The following is a 17,570-nucleotide window of genomic DNA, read 5'->3' as shown; positions in this document are numbered from 1 at the left end:
TGCTGGAAGCCGTTACATATTTTTCCATCTTTCCAAGATAATGTTTCATAATTTTAGAGTTAAACATCTGTTTATTCCATAGCTCTCTAAGGGATGATAAAATGATTCATTCTTGCCTTGTAGTCTCATGTGACATTGTTCTATTTGAGACCTTGTAGCTAAGAATTATACACAATGCTTGTAAATCGCTCAGGGCATTACCTGGCACATGGTTATTGCTCAGTAAGTGGCAGAGAAGGATTATTATTCTGTCCCGCCAACACTTACTTTACAAATCTTTTAAGTATTTTGGTCTGATGAGCATAATCTCAGTAGGTTATGGATCATCATTAAAATTTGCAGTAAAATTTTAATAATGAACTTATATAAAAATGAATATAAAAACTAAATGTTGGCTTCAGTTTGAAATGCTTTTGAAGATCTCAGCATTGAAATCTTCACATGTAATATGCTTTACTGTTTGCTGTTAATTGTAGTACTGGTATCTACAGTTTCTTATTCTCCTGTAATAAACTCTTATTAGATGATCAACAGTTGAAGCAAAAAAGAAGAAATTAGAAGTGTTTTAATATTATATGCCAATTCTGTTTGAGCAAAGACCTTTGTTTTTCCTCCAGCATTTTTGTGTAGCTCTACTGATTAGAGCAGTTAGACTTGCTATTAATTGCTGTGACTTTTGGCTTGGAAATTAGCATGTAATGGCATCAGCTGGTCTCCAGTTATTCCCTGAAACTATAGGATGTATGATGCATTTCCTAGAATTTCAAGCACAAATCTGTGATTAACCATCTCTGTTATTATAGAGTTACTGTTGCCACCATTTGCTACTTTTTATATTCAACAATCCTATTTCATAGGCAGGGAAATTCTTTTAATTGTATGTGGCTTATATCATTGTATTTTTCTTCTGCTACTTTCATAATACCTAGAAATGTGCGTTCTGAAAAAGCTAGTATCTAATGAAATATTTCTATTCAGTACTGTCAATACCAAAATGATTAACTGAATCTCTGTTTTTCTCTACCTCCAGTGATTTCCTAAATAAAAACCAGGAGCTGTTGCAAGATTTATCAGAAGTGAATGATGAAAACACACAGTTGATGGAAATACTGAATACTTTGTTTTTCTTGCCAATCAGACAACTTCATAATTATGCAAAAGTTTTGCTAAAGCTTGCTACTTGTTTTGAAGTGGTAAGCTCCCATAGAAACCCTCTTGGATGCTTGGGAAGCCAGGGATTATGTTTGTCTGTCTGTTTGGATTGTGCCACCCCAACATCTGGAGCTCCCATAATTTAATATGCATATCTGTCTAATTAAATTTATTTTTCTTCAAGGAAATGAAAGAAGTATGACTAGGTAAATCTAACCTTCTTTGCTGTGGATTCAGTTTCCTCTCAGGGCCTTATCAAGATTAATTGTATTCATTTTATGAAACTGTCTGAAGTTGAGACCCACTTATGCTACCTATTTAATATTGTCAAAGTTTATTGAGTGCATAAAAAAAAAGTTTACCAAGTACAAGTTACACAGAGCTGTTTCCCTGGCTTTCCCAATGATGACACACACCAGTGAGGCAGTGGAGTTACCACCTGGCCTGGATCACGATAGACTCATGCCAGCTGTTTGGGTCACCTTAGTATATGCTATGAGAAATCACAGTGTTACAGGATGGTTTCACATGTTAACTAGTCCACTTTCTGTATAAAATTAGTTAGGTGAAGTCCTGGAAGATTAGCACCACTCTAGGATATTAGGTGTATCTTAAAGTTGGTCTTGAGACATTCGCCTTTGAAACTGTACTGAAATGTGTAGTTTCATTTTGTTTCCATTCCGAAGGGTTCCAGAGAAACCATAATGACTCCAGGGTCAATTATACTTTAGAATGTTTTTAGTCTTGGGATCTGTCTCCTTATCTGGACAGATTTCAGTCTCTAGAGTGACCCAGGAACTGATGTGAGCTTTCTACATTTGATCCTACTGTGGTCTTGTAGATCTTTTCTTTTAGTCTGATTTCAATTTTAGCCCAAATTGATCTAGTTTTAGCCATAAAGGTTTGAGCTACACAAGTAACTCAATGAGATACAGATTTTACCTCAATATGCCCTCAATTAATCAAAAATCTTTCTTCCCAGATCAGCTTGGAATTGTTCAGAGAGTCTGATATTGTACTATTTCCAGTCCACTATTACACAGTTCTGTGTAAAAATACCAGACTCTTTAGTCTGGGATTTAAGACCCGTTAAAATCTCATACCCTCTTCTGTTTCTAGCTTTATTTTCCTCCCTGTGTCCTGCATGTTGGTTCAGATTCCCTGGGTGTAGCTCTCATATGCTTTATATTTGCTTCCTGAAACATCCTACCTCCATCCTCTGTGGTTAACCTTCAAGGCCTGGGACAAGTCTTTTTCTCATGAAAATGAAGCCCCCTCTGACTATACCACATTTCCTCCCATTTCCATTTCTCAGTTACTCCCTCCTCTGTGCTTTGCTGTACTTTATCTCTCCATTATTCTCTTGTCACATTATGTCTGTGGTCCTTAACCAGGGTTGGGGATCAGAATCATCTGTGGAAGTTTTTTCCAAACACATGGCTGTGTTCCATCACTGCAAATTGTTGGTTAGTAGGTCGAAGGTACAGTTTAGACATCATAAAAACATAAACTTCTCTAGATAAAAGTAATAATACCCAATATTTATTCAGTGCATTTCACGTGCCAGTTACTGTTCTAAGTAAGCATGTTATGTATATTCATTTAATTCCCACATCAACCCTGTGAAATAGGTATTCTTCTTATCCTCTTTTTGCAGATAAGAGAATTGAGGCACAGCTGAGAACTGGTCAAGCTAGAATTCATATCCATGCACTCTGGCTCCAGAGTCTGTTCTCTTTAACCACTTTACTATGTTGTCTCTTGATAGATAACCTGTTAGCAAAACCCCTGCATTATTCTGATATATTGTCTGTTTTCTATCTTCTCTGCCTGATTCTAAGCTCCCAGAAGACAAAGATTGTGTCTTGCTTGTTTATCCCTAGTGCTCAGGAGAATATTCTGTATGGAGTAGACACTGTTAATTGTTTCTTAAATGAACAGAAAAAATGAATACAAATGACTCTAAGAATTGTGGAATGTAAAGTAATTACTCATGGCTGTGAGGGATCATCTTTCATCTTACCTTCTACTCTCCCTCCACGTGGCACAGCAGTTAGACCCTCTCCTGCAGCGGGTTTTCAAAGCTTGGTCTCTAGACCCTTGGAGGTTCCAGAGACCCTTTCAGGGGTTTTGTAAGATGAGATTATTTTCAGGACAATATTAAGACATTTGCTTTTCCTCTGTGTTGTCATTTGTACTGATGGTGAAAAGTAAAGATGGGTAAAACTGCTGGCTCCTTAGCATGCATCAAGGCAGTGGCTCCAAACTGTGCTCGTGGTCATTATGTTCTTTGCTGTCATACGCTCGCAGTTAAAAAACAAAATAAGCAAAAATATGCTAGTTTTGGGGCTGGCCCCGTGGCCGAGTGGTTAAGTTTGCGCGCTCCGCTGCAGGCGGCCCAGTGTTTCGTTGGTTCAAGTCCTGGGCGCGGACATGGCACTGCTCATCAGACCACGCTGAGGCAGCATCCCACATGCCACAACTAGAAGGATCCACAACGAAGAATATACAACTATGTACTGGGGGGCTTTGGGAAGAAAAAGGAAAAAATAAAATCTTAAAAAAAAAAAAAAATGCCAGTTTCACTTAAGAATATTCTTGATGAAGTGGTAAAAATTAATTTTATTTAACTTAAACCATTGAGTATAGATCTATTTTTGAGATACAGTTGACATATAACATCATGTTAGATTCAGGTGTACAACATATGATTCAGTATTTGTATATATTGTGAAATGACCATCACAGTAAGACAGTAAGTCTAGTTAATATCCATCACCACACATAGAAGTATATCTTTTTTTTTTCCTGAGGAAGATCAGCCCTGAGCTAACATCTGTTGCCACTCTTCCCCTACTTTGTATGTGGGTCACTGCCACAGCATGGCTGATGAGTGTTGTAGGTCTGTGCCCGGTATCCAAACCCTCAAACCCAGACCACCAAAGTGGAGTGTGCTGGACTTAACCACTACACCATGGGGCTGGCGCCTAGAAGTATATCTTTTTAATATTCTGTGTGGTGAAATGGGACATACACATAAAGTAGCTCTGCTGCATAGCCAAGTATGCAGCAAGTAGGGAGATTTTTCAAGGAAAAGCACAAAATTGAGGTTTGAGTTGAGAACTGCTTTTTTTTTTTTAACTTGAAAGAACGATTGACAGATAAACTATAGTTATTTAGATTTGGGTATTTGGCAGATATCTTCTCAAAAATGAGTAAATGAGTCACTTCAAGGAGGACAACTGACAGTGTTTGTTGTCAATGATAAAATCTGAACTTTTAAGCAAAAATTAAAATGTGGGAAACGTATCTGTCACTGTGAGTTGGCAGTTTCCCACTACTTAAAGACTTTCTCTGATAGATTGGTGATAATATTAACATGTGACTTTTGATGTTGTATAATAAAATGTATCAACATTTGGAAGGTCTGCATAACTCATTGAACCAATATTTTCCAAATGTTCCAGTCCACATGTCATGCATGGGTAAAAGATCTGTTCAAAGTCTAAGATAGACCAGTGGAGTAACAGAGTACGATAAGTTCCATCAATGTAGTTTCACATTCAAGCTACTTTTAAGAAACTACCACTTAACAAGTTTGGGGTTGGTTTCAAAGGAGAGTATCCACAATTATTTGAAATGACTATTAAAATACTTCTCCCTTTTCTGACTATATCTTTATAAAGCAAGATTTTCTTCATATATTTCAACCAAACAGCGTATCGTAATAGATTAAATGCCATAGCAGATGAGAAAAATCTAGCTGTCGCCTTTTAAGCCAGGTAATAAAGAGATTAGAAAAAAATGTAGAACAATGCCACTTTTCTCACTAAACATTTTTTTCTGTTTTGGAAAATACAGTTATTTTTCATTTAAAATATTACTGTATTTAAAGTGAATTAATAAAGGGTTTTTTTATTTCTCAACTTTGTTTTCTAATATGGTAAGTATCAATAGATGTAACCCACATAAGCAAAGCAGAGGCATTTTGAGACCAAAACATGTGAGAATTCCTGCCCTAGTCCAAGTTCGCTGCTCCTTGCCTCACTGGTAACTGCTGGTATTTGCTTCTTTCTCCCTTGAGTTATTCCTCTATTTTATATGAAACTATATGTAATAGAATTTTCTGGAACAAATCTTTTTGCTCAGCTCCCTTTAGTGTAACATGTCTGTTCTTAGGCTGGATTTCCTCCCTAAACTTAACACTACATGTCTAAACCACTCTGAGGCTACAGATTCTGGACAATTGTTTTATATTCTTTTTTTTCCTCCCTTAATTATTTGCCTCCAGACATCTCCAGAATACCAGAAGCTGCAGGATTCCAGTTCTTGTTATGAGTCTCTTGCTGTCCATCTCGGCAGGAAAAGGAAGGAAGCAGAATACACACTGGGCTTCTGGAAGACCTTTCCTGGAAAAATGACGGTAAACCATGCCAATTGTCATTACCCCAGCACGCAGCAGGCATCTCCGTAACAACTGTCATTATTTTCTCTCTTCCTTACTCGTTTATGGTAGTAATGCTTCAATGAGCCCCTTTCTCAGCCTGGTCTAAGGACCACAGCAGTGGATGCTCTAAACATTAACATCTTCCCTAAGTTATAGGAATCCTCTCTGAACATGTATTTCACCTTCTTTTATTTGTTCCTGTCTTCTTTTTAGTCTCCTTTGAGCACTGATTTTTTGAAATGTTTGGATCCCGTGTAAATTAACACCAAACTAAGCTATGACCAGTAAATTTCCTTAAATGTGATTTATATCTTTTTCATTTTCTCTTTGCCTATTAAGTAATTTTGATTGATTTTGTACTTGTTTTTAATTCCAGGATTCCTTGAGGAAGCCAGAGCGTCGACTGCTGTGTGAGAGCAGTAATCGAGCCCTGTCTCTGCAGCATGCAGGGAGGTTTTCTGTGAATTGGTTCATTCTCTTTAATGATGCCCTAGTCCATGCCCAGGTAGGCCAGATTCCTAACCTTAGAGGCCCTGGGAGGTGGAGCACTATACTTATTTAATTAATTGTGCCATCAGTTTGCATTAAAACTTATGGTGATTTTGCTGGAACTAATGAATAGAAGAGAGTGTTTAGCTTGCATGCATAGTACGGGCCAGATTTCAGGGAGTATTTTTGGTATCCAGCTTGCAAATGAGTATCAGCCACGTGAAGGGGTCCTTGCAGCAGAGATGAGACCCATTGGGCTTGGCTATGTCATGGGAACTATGTGGCTGAGATGGTGGCACCCGTGTGGACTTAACCATTTGAAAAGGGTTATGCAGCAGAGACCCCCAGGGTCCACGGGGGCTTTCTCAGATGTTTCTCCATTTTCTTTGTTTCAGTTCTCCACACACCATGTTTTCCCTTTGGCCACACTGTGGGCAGAGCCACTTTCTGAAGAAGCTGGTGGTGTGTAAGTGTGCCACCCTGCCGTTCGCCTAATTCTGTCCCTCTGTTACCCAGGTTGTTTCCTTAGACATGACAAAGCTCAGGAGACCTCCCCATTCTGCATAAATGAGACTCACCTCCCTAGCACAAAGGTAGTAAAATGGCCTGTGGTAAAGATCATGGCAGATCATGACAGTGGTAAAAGGGCTGCTCCATTGCTCACATCCCCATTGTTCAACACAGAGCAGAGTGACTGTGTCTTTTCTTTCTCCCACTGTGGCAACCAAACCCAGGGCATGACTGCATCTACATTTGACTTCTACTCCTCTTGAAATAAACAAGTTGCTTTTCATATTTGAGGATTAATATTGTGATGACAGGTTGTCCTACCCACTGATATTTATCCTTGTGAATGTTTTAGGAATGGCTTAAAGATAACTACACCTGAGGAGCAGTTCACTCTCATTTCATCAACACCCCAGGAAAAGGTTAGTTCATCATGGTATTTTCTTTTAATCTTTGGCCTAGCTATTTCTGTCTCTTATCGTAGTAAAGAAGAGAAAAAAATTGTTTTTGCTTGGCTAATGATTCATAATTATGTCTGATAAATCTTCGTTAAACAAAGACTAGATTTTTGTTTTTGTTATTTTAATGTGACTTAATTTTAAACATATAGTAGTGAATTCCAAGAGCCAATCAGCATTATTCAGTTAATAAGAAAAGTATTAGGAGACAGAAAAATTACAGATACCAAGGAAACTTAGCAGGATTTAAAGCAATGCATGATGAGTTGTTGTCTCAAGCTTATTGACATTTACTTTTTGCTCCTAGACTAAATGGCTCCGGGCTGTAAGCCAAGCTGTGGATCAGGCTTTGAGGGGGACATCTGATCTTCCGCCTTATAGTAGTGGCAGCAGTATTCAGAGGCAGGAACCACCCATTTCACGCAGTGCCAAATATACTTTCTACAAGGATGCTCGCCTAAAGGATGCCACCTATGATGGACGCTGGCTTTCAGGGAAGCCTCATGGCAGGTGAAAATGTTTAAGATTTATGCCTGGGGTGAGGATGATAGTCTAATTACTGAGAAAGTATTGATTATATATGAAACATTAATTGACATGTATTATTCTTTGCTTATGTATTCCAGAGGGGTTTTGAAGTGGCCAGATGGAAAGATGTATTCTGGCATGTTCAGGAATGGCTTGGAAGATGGGTAAGAAAATTGTGTAAAACAGGAAGATAAATTCAACTTCAGTTACAAATTACATTATTTTGTGTTCAGAGCTATTTTTGAAACAATCGGTAGATTTCTGTTTTGTTTCTTAGAAATACGTCCAGTGTATTAGGGCTCATAATGCAGATGTGTGAACATGGAGAGACCTAGGAACTTAGGCTGCAGCTATCGTTTACCGAGAGTGAGTTGTTTACTGGGAGAGCCATGTGATTTCAAGTTACACAGCCTTCCATATGTTAAAATGAGACTGTGTTTTCTATCCATTTCACACTTGCGAAGACTGAGAACTTTGGGTAGTGTTGTTGGCGAAACTTTTGAGGTAGTAGTGCCGCCTTGACACAAAGGACAGAGAGAAATTTTCCTTTCAGTAGTTTTAAAGCATCTTTAATTTCTGTCATATGCTAAAGAGGAAATCTTCTAAGTGGTATGTTATCCTAATGGCACTCAAATGACATTATTTTTGTATAAGTTTGTTGTGTTTTCTAACACTATAGTACATTTACATGATAAATTTGGCAGTGAAGTATTTCGTATCATGTTAGAGAAGTAATTTATTTTACTATTCAGTCATGCGCCACATAACGATGTTTCAGTCAGTGATGCACCACATATAGCGCAGTGGTCCCATAAGATTAGTACCACGTAGCCTAAGTGTGCCATACCATCTAGGTTTGTGTAAATATACCCTATGATGTTCTCAATGACGAAACTGCCTAACGCATTTCTCGAAATGTATCCCTGTTGTTAAGTGATGCATAAACGTATAAAAAAAGATTATTATAGGAGCCAGGCCTGTGGCCTGATGGTTAAGTTCCACGTGCTCTGCTTCAGTGGCCCAGGTTTGCAGGTTTGGATCCCAGGCACAGACCTATAGCACTTGTCAGCCATGCTGTGGCAGTGACCCACATATAAATAGTAGAGGGAGACTGGCACAAATGTTAGCTCAGGGCTAATCTTCCTCAGCCAAAACAAAAACAAAAAAAAAGATTATTATATATATTGGGTAGGTGATCTTTTGTGTGTGATAATATAAATGTTTATGAGGCCTTTGAATCTCTTTTTAATGGAATTTTAGAATGAGAAGAGACTTTAGATAATCTGATTTACCTCCCTGCTTCTACAGATGAAGGAGCCGGGTACTGGACTTACCCAAGGTGATGTGGCTCATTAGTGGCAGAGATAGGTTTAGGACACAGGTTTTCTGTTTTTCACTGGACTTGAGATAAAACACCTAATCTCTCTGTGTAGTGGAGTCCCACTCCTCTAGGACTTGCCAAAGAGCTTAGGTTATAGATATGACTTAAACCAAGACTTCGTTTACCCCTTTCCTCCTATAGGTAAGTCTTTTCTCTGATCTCCTTGTTAAAATGTTTACAAATGTATACATACAAAAGGTGAATATGTCATAATTGCACCTTCTGATTTTTTACTTTTCCTTGGCAGGTATGGAGAATACAGAATCCCAAACAAAGCCTTGAACAAAGAAGACCATTATGTGGGCCATTGGAAAGAAGGAAAGATGTGTGGTCAGGGAGTCTTTAGGTAATAACACTGGAAAGGTTGTTAGACTGGTGTTGTTTTTTCAAAGAATTATATAAACCTAAATGTTTGTGTAGCCAAAATTTTCCAAGGAGTAAGTTTTATTTACTCTTCTTATGACTGAAACTGCGTAAAGTCTTCTTTTAAAGATCAACCTTGGGGCTGGCCGAGTGGTTAAGTTCGCACCCTCTGCTTCAGTGGCCAGGGTTTCACTGTTTCAGATCCTGGGCACGGATGTGGCACCACTCATCAAGCCAGGCAGAGGCAGCATCCCACATGCCACAACTGGAAGGACCCACAACTAAAAATATACAACAACTATGTACCAGGGGGCTTTGGGGAGAAAAAGGAAAAAATAGAATCTTTAAAAAAAAAAGATCAACCTCTTGTCTATCACAGGATGAATATATTAGGTTATTATTTAGTTCTTAACAAAATTGTACAAACTTTATAAACTTTGACTTTCTCACAGAATCTCCTAAGTGTCTTGCCTGTAAATTTATCTTCTATTTGTTATATGATTCTAATATGGACAAAACTTGTCATTCTTTCAGAGATCGCTCATTTCATTTTCCCAAGAGGGACTGAACACATTTTTTTCCCATGTTAACATAGAATGCCACCCATGATGTCCTAGCTTTTTAGCCTCAATCATTGAAAAATGAAATTTTTAATTGTTGAAAAATAATCATATAAACAATTATAGCTACCAGTGAGACATGAGTATAGTTTTGAATTTCCTAAACTTTGTAAAAATGAACATCAGAATTCGATGTGCTTGTGATCTTTATCCATTCTTTCTAACCACAGTTATGCCTCTGGTGAAGTGTTTGAAGGTTGTTTTCAAGATAACATGCGTCATGGTCATGGTCTCCTACGAAGCGGAAAGTTGACTTCCTCTTCTCCCAGTATGTTCATTGGCCAATGGGTAATGGACAAGAAAGCAGGATATGGTGTCTTTGATGATATCACTAGGTATGGTATTCTGCTTCTAATCTCAGAGTTCAGTGTGAGAAGATAAGGTTCCTAAACTTCTCCAAAAACAGTGATGATTTTATGAAGGCTGAGCATCTTAATTTGACAATACTGAGAAAATTTTTAATAAGACAGAGTTGTCAGGCATCATTTTATCCATTTTCTTGTGAATTACTTCTATGCAACATCAGGGTCATTCACAATTAACATTGGCACCATTTTCCTTAAAGTTTCACGCCAACAAAGCCTTTAGTGTCTCAGACAGGCTACCAGATCTTTAACTATTATACAAAGAAAGACCTTTAAAGCAGTCTAGAGATGATAGGAGTAAAAGGTCGGGAAGAACCCAATGAAAATTCCCTCTGGGATCATAGAATGGAATCTAAACACCTTTCTGCATAGGTCTTCCTGTTGGGTCAGAGACTTTGTTAGCATGCCAGCAACCCAGGAATCCAGCTTAGTTAAATTCAAGTAACTAAACCTTGGGAAGGAATGTAGTTCTTTTGCTTCGGTGTTTGGTTTGGCTTGATTTGCTTTTGGACTTAATATGTACTCTTTTCCCCCTCGTGTTACTAATGATCACAGCTCTCATAATGTGGGATTTTTCAAATTTGCTATTATTATTAAACACTGTTAAGATTTAATATTTAGTAATATTTAATATGTTTAGTAATATTTAACTCTGTCTAGTGTTATATAACAAGCAGTTTGTACTTATTTTGTCTTTTTAGTGGGGATTAGTAAGATTTCTTTAAGTTCAAGTAAGTGAAGAATGAGCCTTGTTTTATGATAACCCCTCCCTTTTTTTTTTAAGTTAGTAAACTTTTGGGTAAGAAAAAGTTGTGCATAGGTTTGATTCTACTTATTACGTTTTGAATGAAATTATTTAGAGTTGAATTCTTGGCATTCTTTATTTCTGTTTAAATTTATCAAGGAAGTACACGGAGTATATACAGATCTATATCAGGTAGACTAGAATGTTAAATTCCCGTGAGAATGCTGCTCTGAGGAAGATGTCTTTTGCCATCATGTTGTCCCAAGTTGGAGGAGGCAGAGTTAACCTCTTTAGAAAAATGGAACTGAGGCCAACCTAGGGAGTGATGCTTGGAATCTCCCATGCAGTCATTGTCTTTTCCCCACCTCATCCTTGTCTTCATCAGTTTTTCTTTTCTTTTCTCCTCTATTTCTCTGCAGAGGGGAAAAGTATATGGGGATGTGGCAAGATGATGTATGTCAAGGGAATGGTGTGGTAGTTACCCAGTTTGGATTATACTATGAAGGCAACTTTCACCTTAATAAAATGATGGTGAGTAGAATATTTGCATATAATGTTGCATATAATGTAATGTAAGGACTTAACATAAGAGTTATGTCCTTAACTCTTTAAATCATTTTTTGTTAATTTTCTACCTTCTTAGTACTGTTTTCTTGTCTTTTAAGATTCTGTAAGGCTTTGAGGGATGTGGCTACGTGTGTGTACTCTAAGTTCCTCTGCATTTTATGTGTTACAGTTTTTGTTTGTTTCTTCACATAGGGAAATGGGGTTTTACTTTCCGAAGATGATACTATCTATGAGGGAGAATTTTCAGATGACTGGACTCTTAATGGAAAGGTTGGAAACTAACTTTCTTCTTTCTCTCAAATATAATATTTAACTAATTTCTTCTTGACTTTTTAAAAAGGCTAACTTATATGCCAAAAAATTCACCCGTTTTAAGTGCATACTTCAGCGATTCTTAGTAAATGTACAGAGTTGTACAGCCATCACCACAATCCAATTTTAGAGCATTTCCGTGACCCAGAAAGATTTCTCTCACCATCTTCTGCCCATTTGCAGTCACTCCTGTTTCCGCCTCCAGCCCCAGACAGTCTCTAATGGACTTTATCACTCAATAGCTTTGCCCTTCAGGTCGTTACGTATAAATGGAATCAGAAGTGTGGTCTCGTCTGTGTGGCTTCTTACACTTAGCATAATGTTTGTGAGATTTTCCCTTGTTGTGGCACGCGCAGTACTTCATCCTTCTTATTGCCAAATAGTATTCCAAAACCACTTTTGTATCCCTTCACCAGTCAATGGACATTGAATTATTCCCAACTTCAGGCTACTATGAATAATGCTGCTATAAACATTTGAATACAATTTCTGTGTGAACATATGTTTTCATTTCCCTTGGGTAGATGCCTAGGAGTGCAAATGCTAGGTTGTATGGTGAATTGATGTTAAACTTCTTAAGAAACTGTCAAACTTATCCAAAGTGGCTGCACCATTTTACATTCTCATCAATGTATGAGGATTCTAATCTCTCTACATCTTCACCAATATTTTTTATTTTCTGGTTTTTTTCTTTTGCCAGTCTAGTGGATGTGAAGTGATTTCTCTTGGTTTTAATTTATATTTTTCCAATGACTAATGATGTAGAGCATATTTTCATGTCCTTATCAGCGATTCATATATTTTCTTTGGTGAAATGTCTTTTCAAATATTTTGACATTTTAAGAGTTTGCTTGTTTATAGTCTTGTTATTGAGTTGTAAGTGTTCTATACATATTCTGGATACCAATCCTTTATCAGACATAGAATTCACAAATGTTTTGCAGTCTGTGGCTTGTCTTTTTCATTTTCTTAATGGTGCTTTTTGAAACACGAAATTTTTAAATTTTAATCAAGTCAGATTTGTCAAAAAAAATTTTATGAATCATGCTTTTGATGTCATATCTAAGAAATCTTTGCCTAACAAAGTTAATAAGATTTTCATCTCTGTTTTCTTCTAAAAGTTTTGTGGTTTTAGCTCTTTAGGTCTCTGATTCATTTTCAGGTAGCTTTTGTGTATGCTGTGAGTTAAAAGTCTAAACTGATCTTTTTTTGGATGTGGATATCCAATTGCCTCAGCAGCCTTTCCCATTGAATTTTCTTGGCCCCTTTGTTAAAATTAATTGACCATAAAAAGGTATTTATTTCTGAACTCTAAATTATTCCATTGATCTCCATGTCTCTCTTTATGCCAATACCACACTGTCTTCATTACTGTAAATTTCTAGTAAGTTGTGAAATCAGGAAGTGTAAGTCTTCCCACTTTGTTCTTTTTAAAAATTGTTTTGGCTATTCTGGATCCTTTGACTTTCCATGTAAATTTTAGGACTGGCTTGTCAAAATCTACAATAAAGCCTGCTGAGATTTTGATAGGTATTGTGTTGAATCTGTAGATCAATTTGGGGAGAATTGCCATTTAATTATATTGAATCTTTCAATCTATAAACATGGAATGTTTTCCCACTTATTTAGGTCTTCTTTGATTTCTGTCAGCAATGTTTTGTAGTTTTCAATGTGCATTTTCTTGCATGTTTTGGTTAAATTTATTCCTAAGTATTCTTTTTGATACTATTGTAAAGAGAATTGTTTTCTTAGTTTTATTTTTGGATTGTTCATAGCTATTATATAAAAATACAATTGATTTTGTGTTTTGTTCTTGTATCTTAAATTCTTGTTGATCTTGTTTATTCTAGTAGGTCTTTTTGCGTGTGTGGATTTCTTAGGATCTCTTGCGTGCAGGTTCATGTTGTCTACAAATAAAGATAATTTTACTTCTTCCTTTGCAACCTGGAATGCTTTTCTTTCTTTTTCTTGTCTAATTGCACAAGCTAGACTCTCCAATAGAATGTTGACTAGAAATGGTAAGAGTGGACGTCCTTGCCTTGTTCCCTGTTTTAGGGGAAAAGCATTAAATCTTTCACCATTAAGTATCCTGATAGCTAAAGATTTTTCATAGATTAATCATCAATTGAGATAGTTCCCTTCTAGTCCTAATTTCTTGAGAGTTTTTATCAGGAATAGGTTTTAGATTTTGTCAAAGGGCTTTTTTTCTCTTTCTGTTGATAAGATCTTGTGTTTTTGCCCTTTATTCTATTTAATATGGTGTATTATATTGTTTGCTTTTCTGATGTCAAACTAACGTTGCTCTCCTGGGATAGATCAGATTTGGTCATGGTGTATAATCTTTTTTTATATGTTGCTTGGTTTAATGCTAATATTTTGTTGAAGATTTTTGCATCTATATTTATGAGAGATAATGGTCTTTAGTTTTCTTTTCTCATGATATCGTTGTCTTTAGTATCAGGGTAATACAGGCCTCATAGAATGAGAGGGGAAGAGTTCCCTCCTCCTTCGTTTTCTGAAATAGTTTGTGAAGCCTTGGTATTATTTCTTCTTTGATATTTTGGAGAATTCATCTGTGAAATCATCTGCACCTGAGCATTATTTTGTGAGAAGATTTTTAATTTCTAATTAGATGTCCTTACTTCTAATTGGTCTATTTAAATTTTCTATTTCTCCTTGAGTCAGTTTTGGTAATTTGTATCTTCCTAGGAACTTCTGTCGTATCTAAGTTATATAATTTGTTGACATAAGGTTGTTCTCTTAGTATTCCCTTCAGACCTCTTTAATTTCTGTAAGGTTGGTATAATACCCCCTGTTTCATTCTTGATTTTGTAATTTTATCTTTTTTTTCTTGATTAGTTAAATTTTTATCAATTTTGTGTGTTTTTTCAGTGATATTTCAGTGATTTTTCTCCATTTTTTTCTGTTATGTATCCCATTGAGTTCTGCTCTAATCTTTATCATCTCCTTCCTCCTTCTTGATTTAGGTTTTGTTTGCTCCTCTTTTTCTAACTTTGTAGGGTAGATTTTTAGATTACTAATTTGAGATCTTTCTGATATAGGCATCTATAGCTATAAATTTGTCTCTAAGCACTGTATTAGCAGCATCCCATAAATTTGGATAAGTTGTGTGTCCATTAAATGCAAAGTATTTTCCATTTTTTACTGTGATTTTCTTTTTCTTTTACCCATGGATTATTTTCATACACTCTTTGCACACTGCATGTACACACACTTTTTTTTTTTTTTTTAAGAGTTGGTGTCTGGTAAAGAGTAAATTAAAAGAGAAAATGTTAACTGTTGACTGCTTTTTTTCCCCTCTTTTTTTAAATTGAAAATAATTCTCTAATTCCACATTTTCTGTAACTTTATGTAGGGAACACTGACTATGCCAAATGGAGATTACATTGAAGGTTATTTCAGTGGAGAATGGGGATCGGGAATAAAAATCACTGGAACCTACTTTAAGCCTAGTCTGTATGAGAGTGATAAAGACAGGCCCAAAGTTTTGTGAGTAACTAATGTTGATTCTAGATTATTGAATGTTTTGACTTGTCTTGCTTTTATCAAAGCTAGTTAATATTTTTAATGCAGAGCAAGTTTTTAAGGTCTTTTTTAAACAAAGTGTAACCTCCTTGAATTATTAACTGATGCTACCATAGATAGCTAAATCTATAGTCTTGGCTTAGATTATAGCTGTTTAAAATAAAAGTTGTGTGTGCAGGAATAATCCTACTGTTAATGGTGCGGGTATCCAAAAAAAAAAGAACATTCTTAAATGGAACCCCTACACAACTTGATTTTGAAAAGTAAAGATCAAACCTGTATATACACCAAGTGTAATAGGATACTCTGCATATATGGGAAAAAAGGCAAGGTCTGAGTCTCTAAGTATATTATGTTCTTCCTCCAGCCTTTTGACATATATCTATTTTTCTTTATTGATTCTGTCTTTAGCTTCATTTTCGTATTTGGTAGCATCTCAGATTCTTTGTTCTGATGGGAGCTTGATATATCTTCTGTACCATGTTTATTCTTAGAGTATTTTCAGAACCCAGTATATAGTGCATTTCACAATTCTCATTATGAGATGTGCAAAGCACAGAAAATCTTTATTTTAACAGGAGTCAATTTTACAAAATCAATTCTGTGGGAATGTAGAAAGGAAAGAGTCAATTCTAATGTACTTTGTACTTGATAATTCATACACTTTAATACCTGGTAAACATTAAATAGCTAAAAAACGTTCCTTTAAATTTTTCATTTAGTGTTTTTAAAATAGAACCACTATCAATCTAGGCAGTTTTTGTCTCAGAAGCATTCCCAGTTTTGTATTAGAAACTTTCTATTCTTCAGGATTTTTGCATAAAAGAAGTGCTTGATATGACTTTATTAGCAGGAAGCTAGGAAACCTGGCTGTGCCGGCTGATGAGAAGTGGAAAGCAGTGTTTGATGAATGTTGGCATCAGCTGGGCTGTGAGAACCCAGGCCAAGGGGACGTTTGGAAAGCATGGGACAATATTGCTGTGGCCCTGACCACCAGTCGGCGCCAACATAGAGACAGGTGAGTCACTGCCTGCCCAGCATAAGGCAGACATGTTAGTAAGAGGAAACTTAAAACCAAGAAGTAGCCAAGGCTTGCCACATTTAATTTTAAAATATAACTTAATTTAAAAGTCAATGATGTACTTCTGCTTCCGGGTAAGATGGATAAAACACACCTCCCATTATCTTCTACTGAACTCATCTATAAAACCCAGACAGAATACATGGACAGCTATTTGAAAACTCTGAAAAGTAAATATCAGCAAGAGTTTTAGGGAAGAATATCTGAATTCATAGTGCCCCAAACCAGTGGTGAGCTTACTGGGTTTTTTAACTTCAGTATCCCTTAGTCTGAACTCAGTGTAACCTGAAACCTGGAAGTAAATACTGTGGTGTAGACAGACAGAAATTCAGGGAAAAAAACCCTTTGTTTCTGGCTCAAGATGCAGAAAAGAGACTCCTGAAGCTCAGACAGAATGGAGAAGGTACACCGGGTTTTCTTTCTCTCCTTTTTCTCCATTTCCTCATACCCCAGCCTCCAGGTACTTCTGTGCAGGGGTGGTGATGGCAGCAGCTAGAGCAGCCATGAATGGGAAGCTTGAAAGAGCCAAAACTACTGAGAGAGTGGAACCTTCACCCTTTGGTGCATCCTCAGGTCCAAGAGTCATGGCCAAAGCTCATTGCTTTTGTTTTTTCCCTCTCTCCCTATCCTCCTGGCACTTGGCCCTAGATGTGGCACCTTCACAGAAATGGACAATTTCTGGCTAGAGGACCTGAAAGGAGAACCAGAAAGTGCTGAGGGTGGAGGGCAAGGATGGTAATTGAGAGAGAGGAACTCTGGAAAGCAACCCTGTAAAGTTGTTTATGAACTCCTGGGCTCACCCCAGACCTGCACATATGTGGCTTTGATCCTAACTAGCATAGCAGACACTTTGAGAACTGAACTAGTAGGTAGGCTTTCAGGTCCTAGACCGACCACTGAGTGATACACTCACAGAACAGACCCAGATAGGACTGCAGAGGCTTTGAGAGGTGAACTGACATTGGGGCCACAGCCCACAGAAGGCTGAAACACAAGTTGTTACAGAGAT

At 36.9% G+C, this 17,570-nt stretch overlaps 1 protein-coding gene across 4 annotated transcripts in view; it reads left to right on the top strand.

Annotated features, from left to right (window-relative positions):
- Positions 1-17,570, top strand: part of ALS2 (alsin Rho guanine nucleotide exchange factor ALS2) — a 72,221-nt gene that overhangs the window by 42,357 nt on the left and 12,294 nt on the right. For 3 of the 4 annotated variants that reach the window (XM_046658174.1, XM_046658171.1, XM_046658172.1), the window contains 13 exons: positions 1,031-1,193; positions 5,444-5,575; positions 5,976-6,104; positions 6,484-6,554; positions 6,951-7,017; positions 7,361-7,563; positions 7,680-7,745; positions 9,210-9,308; positions 10,116-10,280; positions 11,475-11,586; positions 11,815-11,892; positions 15,311-15,444; positions 16,331-16,498. In XM_046658174.1, the coding sequence (XP_046514130.1) occupies positions 1,031-1,193; positions 5,444-5,575; positions 5,976-6,104; positions 6,484-6,554; positions 6,951-7,017; positions 7,361-7,563; positions 7,680-7,745; positions 9,210-9,308; positions 10,116-10,280; positions 11,475-11,586; positions 11,815-11,892; positions 15,311-15,444; positions 16,331-16,498 (1,587 nt within the window). The remainder of the gene's footprint in view (positions 1-1,030; positions 1,194-5,443; positions 5,576-5,975; positions 6,105-6,483; positions 6,555-6,950; positions 7,018-7,360; positions 7,564-7,679; positions 7,746-9,209; positions 9,309-10,115; positions 10,281-11,474; positions 11,587-11,814; positions 11,893-15,310; positions 15,445-16,330; positions 16,499-17,570) is intronic. The other variant, XM_046658173.1, reaches the window with a different exon arrangement.

Source organism: Equus quagga, chromosome 4, assembly GCF_021613505.1.
Source record: "Equus quagga isolate Etosha38 chromosome 4, UCLA_HA_Equagga_1.0, whole genome shotgun sequence".
Lineage (NCBI taxonomy): Eukaryota > Metazoa > Chordata > Mammalia > Perissodactyla > Equidae > Equus > Equus quagga.
Note: the sequence above shows the minus strand (reverse complement) of the source record. Positions and strands in the feature narration are given on the sequence as shown.